General features: G+C 39.7%; 1 protein-coding gene across 5 annotated transcripts in view; it reads left to right on the top strand.

The window, feature by feature from the left end:
• The window catches only part of ZMYND8 (zinc finger MYND-type containing 8), a 116,242-nt gene extending 101,945 nt beyond the window's left edge, over positions 1-14,297 (top strand). For all 5 annotated transcript variants that reach the window (XM_051976525.1, XM_051976522.1, XM_051976523.1 and 2 more), the window contains 3 exons: positions 2,101-2,340; positions 3,772-3,926; positions 12,626-14,297. In XM_051976525.1, the coding sequence (XP_051832485.1) occupies positions 2,101-2,340; positions 3,772-3,926; positions 12,626-12,844 (614 nt within the window). In that variant the 3' untranslated portion in view covers positions 12,845-14,297. The remainder of the gene's footprint in view (positions 1-2,100; positions 2,341-3,771; positions 3,927-12,625) is intronic.
• The last annotated feature ends 673 nt before the right edge of the window (positions 14,298-14,970 follow it).

Here is a 14,970-nt window from a genome sequence, read left to right as displayed (position 1 = left end):
CAAGTTATAAATGGCTTTGAATCTAGGTTCAGCCTTATCAAAAAGGTGCCTCCATTTTGTGGATTTCTAGACTAACTAGATAATGCTACATTTTCCATTGGTTCTTCTACCTGGCATTCTGTATTGCACATGGAATAGACCTTATGATGCAGAGAGTGAAGATCTTTTTGTTGCCCTCTAGACTGAAGGATTACTGTTTTTACTGTTATTCCAGCTATCTTTTCCTTGGGGGAGTAGGAAACCTGGGTTCTAGTTGTTTTTTTTTTTTTTTTTTTTGCTGAGGCAATTGGGCTTAAGTGACTTGCCCAGGGTCACACAGATAGAAAGTGTTAAGTGTCTTGAGACCAGATTTGAACGCGGGAGGGTTGGGGGGGAATCCTCCTGACTTTGGGGCTAGTGTTCTATCCACTGCGCCCCCTAGCTACCTCTAGTCCTGGTTTTATTATTAGTACATGTATTTGGGGCAGGCATTTTATTTCTCTGGACTTCAGTTGGCTCATAATTTAAAATGAAGCCTAAATGCTCTTCTTTTCTAGAGCTAATGCTCTTGATTTTTCTAGCTCCTAGAATATAGCATCTAACACATAGCAAAAGACATCAGGAACTAATCTCAAAGGAAAACATAGATCACTTATTTCCAGTGTTTTTTCTTCCTCAAGAGAAATTGGGGTATAATGGATGACCTCATATTGGCTGAGTCATCTCAGGCAATTCACTTAACCTCTCAATATCTTAGACAACTTTGAAGATTTTTAGATGTAGAGAAAATGCCAGTGTTGCATTGGTGCAAGGATTTCATCATCTGGGAGTTCCTTAGATCATTGAAATTACAGGCACAGTCCCTATTCTCCCTCTGTTGTAAAGCACCTCTTTGGGAGTTTAAGGTGAATGGAGTATGATCTTGTAGTTAATACTGAGGAATTGGGGGCAGAGTTTGTCTGCTTCTCTCTCCTGGTATAATCTTAAATCTAAGAAACCTTGCTTTGGCCATTGGCTTAATCCATGTTTCTAGCATGTGCCCTTGTGATTTCTATGTTATGGACCAGATTTTGACATCTTTCCCGGCTTCTATACCAAAAAGGACATTACATGGCCTTTATTTTTGTTCCTAAAGTTAAAGTAAGTGAAAAATGGTTTGGATTTTGAGAAATGTTCAGGCTTTTTGGACTCATGTTGGGGTAACTTTGGAGTCATTGGGAAATTAGAAAAAATTCATGTAGGGTATGTTGAGGAGTCTAGAACACTATGGACAGCTAGAAATCAAACAGCAAATATATATAAGTATCTTTTAGATGTTAGGCACTGGGCTAGATGTTGGAAATAAATACAAAGAAAAAGTAATCCTTACTTGCAATAAGCAAGTATTATAGAAGACCACAATATATTTAGTGCATCCAAATAAAACTGAGAACTTGGAGATTTGGGTCTCTCAATCATCAAGCATTTATTAAATGCTTACTGTTTTTGTTTGGTACTTTGAGTTAAAGATAAAGAAAATAAAGATCTTGCCCTTAAGGACCTTATACTGTTATGGGAAGCACCAAAGTAAAAAGGAGTTTTATAATTTCTTAATGGAATATATGTTTATATGTTCCATATATGTATATATTTAACTATATGTGTATATTTAAAGATATACTTGTATATGTGCATATATACATAAAATAGGTTTTATAGGTATATATATGTACGCACATCTGTATTATATATGTATGTGTAATATGTATATAAATACACAGAGAAACATATATGTGTTGTCTCTCTCAATAGAAAGTAAAGAGCTCCTTGAGGGTAGTAGCTATTTAATTTAGTAACTAAGACACACGTACACACACATATACCCATATATTCAAGAGATATACAAGATTCTGATTCTGCCACTTACTAGCTATGAGACTTTGGTTAAATTACTTTTGGCTTAATCTCTTTCACTTGTAAAATAGAGTCAAAATGCTTGGACTCTTTACCCCAGGTGAGGGTGTGAGGGTCCAGTCATCCATTGTTTTGTGAACTTAAGTCCTTATGAGTTGGTATTAATAAATCTTGGACCCTTCATGTGGAAAGGAGGTAGACAAAATGCTTTTTCAATATCCTAAACAGAATTGACAATGGCCGAGATGCGGCAGAGCCTGGAACAGGAACGTGATCGCTTGATCGCTGAGGTGAAGAAACAGCTGGAGCTGGAGAAGCAGCAAGCTGTGGATGAGACCAAGAAGAAACAGTGGTGTGCAAATTGTAAGAAAGAAGCCATCTTCTATTGCTGTTGGAATACCAGCTATTGCGATTACCCGTGCCAGCAAGCCCACTGGCCAGAACACATGAAGTCGTGTACACAGTCAGGTAACTCGCCCTTCTGGGTCCTCTATTCAGAGACTTCTGGGCCTGCAAGGTTCAGTGGCTCAAGAACTTCCCATAGGGTCGAGATTTGAGAGTATCTTTCAGAATAGTTCCTATAGTTCCAAAGTTAAAGCTCAGAAATGAAATTCAATAAAGGTTAGTGTAGAATAATGAGGACTCTAATATTGCCTTTGGGAAGCAAGAAAGTCATGCTTAGTATCCCTTTGTGCCAGACATAAACATGGAGTCACCATCATGATTTTCAAGTAATAATATAAGAGATAAACTTAAACCCTTTCCTTCTCCTCCTACTGGATAATACTTGGATGTGTTTCAAAACTAATCTGATCTAGATTTTTTGTTTCTAGCCCTCTGAAGAATGTCTGATTCTACCTAAGTGATGCATTCTTGTTTTAGACAGCCTCTTTAGCCTTAAGTCTCCCTTTATAGAGAATTAAATTTCTTTAAAAAAAATTTTTTTTATTTTCAATTCCAAATTCTTTCTCCTCTTACCTCTTATATTTCCTCACTCACTGAGAAGACAGGAAGAACAAAATTAATTACAAACACACACACACACACACACACTCACAATCATGTAAAACATATGGCTACAATAGCTTCATTCTAAAAAAAAGAAAGAAAGAAAAAGGATGAAGTGTTTTAATATACATTTTGAGTCTTATCGCTTTTCTATCTGGAGGTAGACAGCATGTTCACATGAGTCCTTTGGAATTTTGGTTGGTCACTGTGTTGATCAGACTTCCTAAGTTTTTCAGAGTTGATTATTATTCATGATATTGTTCTTATTATATAAATTGGGAGCTTAAGGAGTTTAAAGATCTTTAGAACAAGATGACCATTTTTGTAATTTTACAGTGTGCAAGTCACTAATTCTTCTGAGCCTTAGTGTCTTCATCTATAAAATAGAAATATCCTTTTCCTTATCTCCTTCATAAGGCTGTTGGGTTGATCCAGTGAGATAATAGATGGGAAAGCAGATCAAACTATCAAGAGGTAAAGCAATAGAAGGGGTTCTTATTTCACTTGAGTCTAGCCTCTTAGAAGCTGGACATACCTTCAGTCAGAACCTTTGTGTTAAATCTCTATGGATGGCAACAAAATCTTTCACCCATGGCCTCTTTGGGTTCTAATGATGTCTGTCCCTTTTAACTCTTCCCTGAAAGGCCCCATTTTCTAATTTGTTTTGGGGCCTCCTCCAAAATTCCCACAGGTCTGGAATGGTAGCACTTTTGAAATTACTCCCCTTTGGTATTGGTCTTTCTATGTGTTGGCTTTTGGGGTATAAGGTCTGAGGTTCTAGAGCACTTCTCAGAATGGTTCCTGCAGTTGCCCTCACAATGAAATCTAATAGCTATAAAAAAAGGCATATTGTCATCGACCGTTGTTTAATGATGCAATTTAAAATTTTAGCAACAGCAACCCAGCAAGAAACTGATCCTGAGGTCAGTACAGAAACAAATAAATCTGCCCAGCCCAGCTCAAGTGCACAGGCCCCCCAAACGGACACAGCCACTGCCTCGAAAGAAAAGGAAAATCCAGCTGATAAGAGCAGAGAGAATGTCACGGTGAGTACTCTGCCCTTTCCAGCTTGTGACTCATTCCTTCTCTTAGGGGATGGATGGTGATATGGACCCATTGGTTGTTCCACTTAGGTATCTTTGATTGTTGTTGATCAACTCTTTTTGACTTAGTTCTCTTTCTAATAGATTGTCTTGAGTTCCTCAGCCTTACTAGTCACTGTGGATGGCCCACTTTTATCTCTCCATGGCTAGATTTTTTCATGGGAAGGCAAGTGCTCTGCTCAGGAATTTACTCCCTGTATTGGGTCCCATTTCCTACCATCATTTGGGGATCTCTGGAAATTAGAATTATAAAATGTCACATCTAGGAGAGATCTAGTACAGCTCCCCTCATTTTAGAGAAGAGGCATTTGAAGGCTACTTGATTGATTTGAAGCAGAGCAGAGACTAAATCCAGGATCTGCTTGACCAATGTTTTTTCTACTACTTCTACTATCTCCTCTAGGAAGGTAACTTAGGTTTAGACTTTGCTGCCTCCCACCACAGGGTTCAGGGAAATTTAAAAAAAAATTTTTTTTTGGTCCCTTTCCAAAGATTCAATTTTTTATCTTGGCTGTCCATAGTCATAGTCTTTGTGACCATGGGCAAATAAATGTCTTAACCTTGCCAGGTCTTGGTTTCCTCATTGGTAAAATGAGGGGTTAGACTATCATCTGAGGTCCCTTCTAGCTCTCTAAATCTATAATCTGTAATTTTTTGTTTTTAATAATTTTTGTACAGTAGTGAAAAATTGAAGTTTTCCACATCCCAAAGTAGAGAACTTTGGTTCAAATTCTGCTTCTGAGGCTTACTCTTCCTATATAGTCTTGGGCAGTCAGTCTCTGCATCTCTTGTCAATTTGTTTATCAAATGAGGAATTTGAACTAGAGATGGATCTTTGGGAAAAACCCCTTCCAGCTTCAGCTAGTCTTTAATTGATCTTCATGTTTCCTAAACCTTGTCTCCTTTGGGTCAGCTAGAAAGAAATCACAGGAAAAAACATCGCTTTTAGGATCAATTTCTTGCTGTTCCAAGGCTCTCTGAGGCTTCTGCCTGACGTCTCATCTTCTCCTTTGCTCCTCCCCAGTAGTGGAAAAGAGTTCCAAGCACATCCCCCAGTCATAGATAGCTATTGTCATCTCCATCAATCCACAGATCTTTACTGAATGCTTTCTGTAGGAGTATATGATGAGGGAGAGCCTGCAATGGCTGGCCTGTGATCATGAAAAAATAACAAATAAGCCCTGGCCTGTAGTATACTTTGATGATATTACTTCTGTTGATCTTCACTCAGATGCTCTCCACAGTTGGTGTCTCCTCACCTTATATAGTTTTTCTGTACTCCTCCCTACTCCTCTTTCCACTACCCTTCTTTTCAGAAATCTCTTTTGTTCTTGGTGAATACTCCATATCCTCCCACAAAGAGCCATATTTTAACCAGGATTCTATCCTATCAGTGATAACCAATAGTCTAAGTTTATTTTGCTTGCCAGCCATGCTTTATGAATTTCTTCTTGGCTTTTGTTTTCCTTTAGATTCACAAGCATCCCTGCTGTACTTCTTTCTTCATTGTAATTGCTCTCTTGGGATACCATGATCTCTGTAGATAGCATAGGCTGTAGGACCTCAGAATGGGGAGAGGTCACTATGAATCCCTTCTTCTCCCCTCCTAAGTCAGGAAAGATGGAATTCTTGCACTTATTGTAGCCATAGATCTGACCTTCCTCTTGGCTTGCATGACTCAGGGGACTGTTGAGTAATTCCACTTGAATGTTTCAACATCTCATATTCAAGATATACTAAATTGAGGTCTGTTCTCTGTCCCTCCTACTCTCCCCTAAGATGTTCTGTTGACTGCACCATAACATACTGTTTGTAATCTTGGGGTTTGACTCCTCATTCTCCTTTATCTCCTGCATCCCATTCATCATCAAACCTTGTCCTGTCGATACTTCTCTTTTTAAAGTGTTTCTCCTATCTTGATGTTCTCCCTGCTGTTATTATCATATTGGTTTTCATTACCCCCTGCATGGATGACAGTAGTAGTTTCCCTATTCAATATTCCTCATGTCTCCCTGTCCTCTACAATTCATCTTTGACATACCTGTAGGTTAATCTTCCTTATGGACAGATCTGAGCATGTAGCTCCTTTGTTAAGAAACCCAGCATCCTATTGCCTGTAAAATAAAAGGCAAAATGCTTCTCTTGTATTTCTGGCATTGCAATGACTTTCTGTTGCCTATTGAATAAAGCCAAAATGCTTATCTTGTATTTCTGATCTCTCCCATTCTGGCACTATTCTACCTTTTTTATCTCACGTACACCGTATTCCAGAGAATTGAACTGTTTATGATTTCTTGACCTTCTTTTGGGCTAACTTGGCCCTTGGATATCTTTTCAATTCTCTGAAGACATAGCTCAAATGCCATCTCCTCCATGAAGGCTTCCTTGATCTCCCCAAATCCTCTCAAGGATTTGTGAAATACCTGTCTTCCATTTCTGAGCTTAACATGTTCTATTTTGTAGTTTAACTGTCATCTATATTGTGTCCCCCTAGAGACTTTAAATGCTATAAGGACAGGCCCTTGGCCCATTTAATTTTTATAGATCATCTCCTAACAGTAGTATATAGTACCAGTAGTAATACATATAGTAGTAGGTGCTTAATAGATTTGTTGATATTGTGGAATGGATGATTTGGAAACAGTGATAATATGATGAAATACACGGAAGCTGGCATTTAGAAGGTGTGTTTGAGGACAGTAAACTAATTTGGCTGTAGAAAAATAATGAGAGATTAGAAAGATGGGTTGAGGTCTGCTTGCAGAGGGCCTTGATTGCTAGTCTAAATAGTTTGAAAGGTAATGGGGCACGATTTTTTTTTTTAATCTTAATATTTTTGTTATCTAGTTTTTATATTACAGATATGTGACTCGTCTCTGACATGATACAAATAGTTGTTTTTTCCTAGAGTAAATAGTATTCTATTTTTTCCCCCATTTATATGTAAAGACAGTTTTCAGAATTCATTTTTTTCCCTTTTTTGGGGGGTGTGGTGTGGTGAGGCAATTGGGATTAAGTGACTTGCCCTAGGATCATACATATAGTAGTGTTAAGTGTCAAGTCCTCCTGACTTCAGGCTCAGTGCTGTGCCTTCCAGCTGCCCCCATCATTCATTTTTTAAATAAGATTTTGATTTTCAATTTTTTTTTCCCTTTACTCCCCACTCCCCAAGATGGTAAGCAATCTGATATAGTATACATATTTCCACGTTTGTCATGTTGTGAAAGAAGAAACAAAATGAAAGGAAAAAGCCACAGAAAAACAATCGTTCTCCTCTGCAACTATTGTGCTTTGATCTGCATTCAGACACCATAGTTTTTTCTCTGGATATAGGTAGCATTTTTGGTTAATGAGTTTTTTGGAATTGTCTTGCATCACTGTATTGCTAAGAAGAGCTAATTGTAATTGATCATCACGCAATCTTGCTATTATTGTGTACAATAATTTGTTCTTTTGGTTCTGTTCACTTCACTCAGCATCAGTTCATGTAAATCTTTCCAAGTTTTTCAGAAATCTGCCTGTTTCATCATTTCTTAGAATACAATAGTATTCCAATCCCCATTTGATGAATATACCCTCAAATTCTAATTCTTTGCCATCACAAAACGAGCTGCTATAAATATTCTTGTACATGGAGGTTCTTCCTCTCCCTCCTCTCCCCCCCCCCCCCCAAATAGTTTTATTTTTTTTTTAAAAGAATGTTAAATAAAATGTTGGAGTTTTGGAGGGATTGGGATAGACATGGTGTGGCAAAGAAGCTAGAGAAAGAGACTATTAGAACGTCAGCCATGAGTAGTGGAAAGTCTGGACTTAGAGGGCTGGTAGTAGGGACTTTTCAGATGGCAGAATTGACTGGACTTGGCTATTGAGGGGTAAGGAAGAGGAAGGGGATTAAAAAAAAAGAGGGGCAGCTAGATGGTGCAGTGGATAGAGCACCATCCCTGAAGTCAGGAGGGCCTGAGTTCAAATCTGGTCTCAGACACTTAACACTTCTTGGCTGTGTGAGCCTGGGAAAATCATTTAACCCCAATTGCCTTAGCAACAACAACAAAAGATTGAAGCTTCAAAGCATGGGAGATTGAGAAGACAATAACACTTGTTAATGGACCCAGGAAATTTTGAGTTAGGAGAGAGCTGTTTTTAAGGGGGACAATAAAGAATTTTAAACATATTGGATTAAAAGTTAAGTCCAGGTGGCTCAGTGGATAGAGTATCAACCCTGAAATCAGGAGGACCAGAGTTCAAATGTGACCTCAAACACTTAACACTGCCTATCTGTGTGACCCTGGGCAAGTCACTTAACCCCAATTGTCTCATCAAAAAAAAAGGGGGGGGGGAAAGTTAAGTCAAGTCTAGCAGGCAGAATTCAGGAAAGAAGCCAGGGCTCTTGATAAAGATTTGGGAGACTTCCATACAGGGAAGGTCATGGAAACAAGAGTGAATGAGGTAAAATTAATAGCACTTGAGAGCTGGTAGAGGATTTTTTTTTTTTTTTTTTTTTTTGGTGAATGTTAGAACATTGAAAGAGGAGAGGGATTGAATGAGGCCTGAAATTTGGACTTCACTCACATTAAGGGGCCAGAATGAAACAGAAATCAGTAAAGGCAACAGAAGGAAAGGTCAGAGAATGAGGGAAGACAGAAAAAGTGTCAAATCATAAAGAGAAGAATTTTCAATAAGGATCAGTCAGCTGCTCCCGCTTTGGAGCTAAAGACAGGGCCAAAAAATGGATGGAAAAAGAAAACACTGATTTGGGCAGTTAGCATGTCATTAGGAGGTTTTTGAGGACCTTAGATTATCTTTAGTTAAGTGAAGAATTTCTTTCCTTAGAGAAGTGTTCCTGATGATTATGTCCAAAGTCCTAGAATAATACCCTTCCTTCCCCCGCCTCTTACCTTTAATTAATGTTGTATTCAATATACCAAGTTCTTAAGTGAGTTGTTTTGTTTCTTTCTCTTTTAACAGCTTCCTTTTATTAAAATTTTTGCTATGGTATTTCCCAGAGGGAAGTCTTTTTTTAGATTTTTCTTATTCTTTCACCTTTTTAATCTCTAAACTCTTAAAAGACCAGCATCATTCACAACATAAGATTTTGGCTTATATGGAAAGAAAGGGAGGGAGATATTAAATGTTAGAGAAAGAAAAAGGACCTATCTGATTTAGATCCTTTGGAGCAGTGGGAATAGTTGGACTCATTGGACTATGATCCATTTTATATGAGCAAACTGGACTTAAGTGTAGCAGAGAGTATTGCCGTAGGTCATGTGATACATGGTTTTCTCATCCTTAGTGAACAATGGGTCAAGTTAATCGTGGTCAGTCCCTAGCTGGCAGTAAAGAATTTTGCTTGCAAAGTACTGAGCTGCTTCCACATGGTTCAGAAAGATTTCCGCATCTTTCACACTGGCCTGTGAATTCTGGTCTCAATTACAGCTTGACCTTTTGAAAAATAAACAACTAATCTATGAATTCATTAAATTGGAAAATTAATACGAATGGTCCAGAGAGCCCTTGCCACTCATTGTAACCTGGTTAACAACGGGGATGGCCAGAGAGCACCGATATGTTCTAGAGATCGCCCCTAGATAGCAGCTGATGTGACAAGCCACCTGTTTGTCAAACTGGTACGCGGTTTTGCAGGCTACCACTGTTTTCTCGGCTATTAAGCTTTTAAATCCTCACCTATTATTCAGCTATTCTGCATTATGTAACAGGTCCTATTTAGATCAGCACCATGAGAACTTCAGACCCAGTTTGGCAGAGGTATCGTAGTAATTGCCAAAATTGGTCCTTCCTTTTCCTCTTTTTTTTTTTTTTTATTTAATAATAACTTTGTATTGACAGAATCCATGCCAGGGTAATTTTCCTTTTCCTCTTTAAGGGTGAGACCTCCCCCAGCTTTTTCAAGAACCCGCTAAAGGCAGATTTGGCACACATATCACATGTGCAGCTGACACAAAGCTGGCAAGGACAGCTACCACACAAGACCCAAGTTGGAGCTTGGGTCAAACTGAGTAAGATAAAATGTAGTAGAAACAAATGTCAAGGCACAACCTTGGGTTCAAATCAAAATGCAAGGTCTGAGATAGCATTTGTCTGGGGAAAAAAAATCTAAGATTTTAACGACTTCAGACTATGAGTCAGCAGTATGGTTATGTAAGTCTAATAAGCTAATGTCTTCTTTTCATCATTAGGAGAGTCACAGCTTCCAGGAATAAGAAAGTCAAGTGTGGAAATGATATCAGTATTTTTAAATCATTGAATCATTTAATCCTTCCCTGTCCCTTTATAGATGAGGAAACTGAGGCTTGGAGGGAAAGTGAACTTGTTCAGGCTCATACAATCAGTGAAAATATACCTGGTATATGAATTCCAAGGGAGGTTGAGGGGAAGGGAGCAAGTAGGAGATAAAGAGCACTGAAACTGGAGATAAGAATCTAGAGTTTGATTCTATTAGCCTTGTTGATTATGTACCAGGTGACTTTTACCTCCCATCCCCGCCCAGATCCTGTATAATAAAGTCATTCTAGAATTGTGAGGATTCAATGATGATGTTTGCAAAGTGCTGTAAACATAAGCTATTATTCTTGTGTCTTGTTGACTTTTGTGTTATAACACTGAAAACTCCTTACCTACTAGGGCAACTGGTATGACTAATCATGGGTGCCAAAGATTAAAGATCACCTAGTCATAGTTTACTGAGTTATAGTCCGTGGACATCTACCATTCTAGCCAATCTAGGTCAGTCAGCCAGCAAGCATTTAACTTACTATGTGACTCTAGATTGGGTTGAAGTACTGAGGACACAAAAGAAAGGCAAAAAAACTCACCATCCCTGTCCTCAGGGAGCTCACAATATGTAAACAATTATGTAACTACAGATAGATAACAGTGTAAATGGGATTTAATCTTTCTGAGGGAAAACATTAGCTGAGGGAGGACTATTATGCTTGGACCATGGAGAATTTAGAGGAGAGGAAAGAAGATAGATTGGAAAGGCAGGAAGAGGCCAGATTGTGAAGGGATTTAAAAACCAGCGTATTTTATATTTTATCCTACAGATGATAGGGAGACACTGAAGTGTGTGTGTGTGTAAGTGTAACAAGGGACACGATCAGTTCCTGTACTTTAGAAGAACCATTTTGGCAGGTGAATGGAGGTAGATTGGACACAGGAAGATCAGCCAACCAGCAGGTACTTGCAGTGATCTAGGTAGGAGGTGATGTGGTCCTGCACCTTCTCCATTCCTGTGTGAGTAAAGAGAAGGTGTTGTGTGGAGTGACTGCATGTGATAAGTGAGGAGTTGGGGATGATGACAAAGTGGGTGAGCCTTGGAGACCCGTTGTTTAACTGGTTCTGATTACAAGGTTGTGTCATACAATCCAAGTGGCTCACCTGTGACTTGGCCCTCTATGATACCGACCTCATTCTGCCCTTTGAACCACTGCCAGAAAAGGAAGCTCATCGTGCTTTCTGTCCTGCTCTCAAGGGTACTGCAGGCGCTCTTGGTGATCACTAAGCAGGGAGTTCTTTCTGTGATAATAGTCATCTTCTTAGTCATGCAGGGTGTGAGTCCCCAGACGCCATCTCAGGATTTACTCACTCTCTTTCTGTACTCTGGGCTCTTCAAATATAAGGTTCCTTACTGGTTTTGTTTATTACTTGGGATGTTTTTTTTCATGGGCTTAATTTTTTTTTAATTTATGCCTTTTTTAAAATATCATTTTCATTTCCCTTAGAATCCTTCTCTTCCTCTCCTGTATAAGTGTTTTTTTTTTTTTTAAGACAGAAAGGGGGGAAATTGGCATAACTAATCAATACATTGAAAAAAATCGAAAAATATGTACAACACTGGTGACCAGATGGTAGCAGATCATGGTGCCATCTGCAGAGGGGTGGGCAGGGGAGCCAGCATCTTCTCCTCTCTTCAAGCCATGCTGTCACTTGATTTTGTGTGGAAGGGTGTGTGCTTGTTCTTACAATTTACATTGTTGTAGTCACTGTGCATATTGTATTCTTGGCTCTGCTTCCTTTTATGGACTTCTAATTTCCCCTTGTGCCTACTTTTTATATATGGTGGAAAGCTCTTAAGTAGAGGGGTTTGGGATTAAGGGCTCAAATCCCATCTCCGGCATAACTCTGAGCATGTCACAAGCTGCTGTCTGGGTCCCAGTTTCCTACCTGTAAAAAGAGGTATTGTACTAAAAGGCCTCTCAGGTTCCTCCCAGGTCTTTGATTCCACGATCTAGCACTACCTTCTAAGTGTTGCACATAGGCATCTCTATATACACACACACAATGTGAGGGGAGAAGATCATATAGTCTGTTTGGTAGCAAAGATACTTTGTCTCTACCAAGAAAATCTTAACTTTTTTTTTTAACTTAATAGTTTGTTGCCTTTCTTAGCTGGGTAGTGGTGGCCACAGGTATCTTGGAAACCCAGTTTCCTACAGTATAATTTCCTCCACACAAAGCGTTCTGAACATATGCCAGACGGCCGAAATCTTAGCAAAACTGAGCCAAAGGGTCTCAAGAATCGGTCGCTCAGGGCAGTCACAGAGGCGGATCCGCCAGTGCCATAGTCCTGGATGGGAGGGGCCGTGGAGACACCCCTTTAATGCCCTCTGGTTTTTAACCCACAGACCATTCCCGTGGTGGTGAGTCCTGCAGTTGGCGCAGTGGGCCTGAGAAGCGGGGCTGGAGGCAGTGGAGGAGGTGGCGGCAGCGGCGGCAGCAGCAGCAGCGGCGGCGGCGGTGGCGGTAGTGGCGGTGGCAGTGCCAGCGGCGGCAGCAGCAGCAGCGGCAGCGGCGGCGTTCAGTATGTCCAGACTGCTGTGCCAGTCCAAGTGCGGAGAGTCTAGCCTGGGACAGCGCCCCCGGGGGGGTTGGAAGAATGACAAAAACAACTTCGAGCATGACAGGAGCAGAAAGAGCTACCAGAAATGTGGAGAGGAGGAAGAGACGGTCGCTCGCTTTGGAGATTTAACTTCAAAGGTTCTGACTTTTTTGCTTTGTATACACAGGACAAGGCATCGACCACACTACATTAATAAGGCATTAGTGCTGTCCAAGGACAGTTAAAACCCATGGCAAATGAATGCTTCTCGTGTAAATAATGTACAATTTGTGGATGTCATTAAACTTAGAGAACCATCTCCTTTTTATATTTGTATTGACTTTTAACTTATGATGATAATAATAATAATTAAAAAAAAAAGAACCTTTTGGAAAAGGGAAGGTCAGACCAATTGTCACAAAGTAGCATTTTCGAATCTGGGCTGAGGGCAATTTGTACCCAGATATCATCAATGTTTGGGGATCCATAGGGAGGCTAGACTTTTTCATTTATATTTGTATACATGACATATGGGATCGAAAGCAGTTCTCCTCAGGGGTGTGTGGTTGCCCTGCAAGCCCGAATTGCTGTAGTCCCCCTTTTTTGTTGAAATTTTATGTCATCGTTCGGACATGGGAGATCTCTGCACCCCAGAACCCCATGGAGAAAGTCTTTTATTTTGTGTAACTTACACAGTGACCAGACTGTTTAAAAATAAAACAAACAAAAAAAATCATGACCTTGTTTACAAAACGTTGAGCGTGCAAGAAACCTGGCACAAGTGGATGAAGAGCAGGAGGAGTTTGGAATAAAGTCTGAAAGAGCTGGTGCTGGATGGTAGGCTCAGAGAACAAGCTCTTCTGCTTTAAGGTTCATTTGGGAAAAACCAACCAACCAACCTCCTAAGAGACAGTTAATGCTTTCCAAAAGGAACGAGAACTTGAAGAGACGTGGGCCAAGGACTTGATGCTGGGGTAAAGCATGCATTATTTATAGGACAGAGCCGTCTGTCTTGCTGTGAGCATGACACAGTATCCATACAGTAGGACGGAGCGCCCCCTGCCTGCCCAGTGCTGCCTGTTACACTAATGCTGTAGTCCCTACCATTTTGTATGTTGTGTAAAACGAAAACATTGAACAAAAAGCCAGGTAATTGATGTCTGTATATGAGAAGATTAATTGTATGATATCATTCCAGTACATTCTGTTGTACATTTTTGTGTTTAGGTTCTCCCATTGTTTATAAAACAATTTGCTATGTACAGTCTCTGGCTAGTACCCACATTAGATCAAAACAAAGGTATTAGGAGGAAAAAAAGAGAGAGAGAGAGAGAAAACAGAACATTTGTGAATTGCAGTTGTCAGAAATAGCCTAGCAGGCCTTATTTGTGAAGCATAATTGCTTTTAGCATATGGAAGTATTTTTTCACATTTCTTTGTATAAAATTTGTATTAAACTTAAATATCTTTTTGGACAATTGTGTTTCTTTGTGATGGAGGCAGGTGACACACACGGTATGCTTTTGGCTTTCCCCAGTTTTTTCAGGAATCTTCACTTTTTTTATTAAACTGTTTTTGGAAAAGTGGCTTGTGTGCCTGAATTGCCAGTTTGCCTTTGCTCTGGATCAATGTCTCTCCTTTAACATCTTTAGACTTTTGAGGGGCATGAAAACAGGTGCTAGTGATGGCGAGTCTAGAACATGAATTAGAACATTAGAAACTGGAGGGACCCTGAGGGGATGCTCTAGTTCAGTCCTCTCCTTTTATAGAGGAGGAAACAGTTGCAGAGCCATTAGTAGGCACGCATTTATGTTTTTGAAATTCATTTTCATTTGTCTCAAGGGTTAGCTAGGGCCTAAACCACGGCTCTTTTCCCACAAATCATTGCTGCTACTTAGAAAGCTCCCTCTCCTGCTGCAGAGAGCCATCTGGTTCAGTTTCTGGTTTTAGAGAATTGCCTGCACCTATTAAGAGGTGTGACATTCCCAGGGTCACACCAAAAGCTAGGGCTTTACCACCCAAGGTAGGATAGATGTCTACGGATATATTGATGTAGATGATGTTAATGAAACATTACCTACATATTGAAAAAGATGTATTTACCCATTACATGTATGTGTATATAGGAACACAGACTCTGCTGCTCAGCAT

The sequence above is a fragment of the Antechinus flavipes genome, chromosome 2 (genome assembly GCF_016432865.1).
Source record: "Antechinus flavipes isolate AdamAnt ecotype Samford, QLD, Australia chromosome 2, AdamAnt_v2, whole genome shotgun sequence".
Classification (NCBI taxonomy): domain Eukaryota; kingdom Metazoa; phylum Chordata; class Mammalia; order Dasyuromorphia; family Dasyuridae; genus Antechinus; species Antechinus flavipes.
Note: the sequence above shows the minus strand (reverse complement) of the source record. Positions and strands in the feature narration are given on the sequence as shown.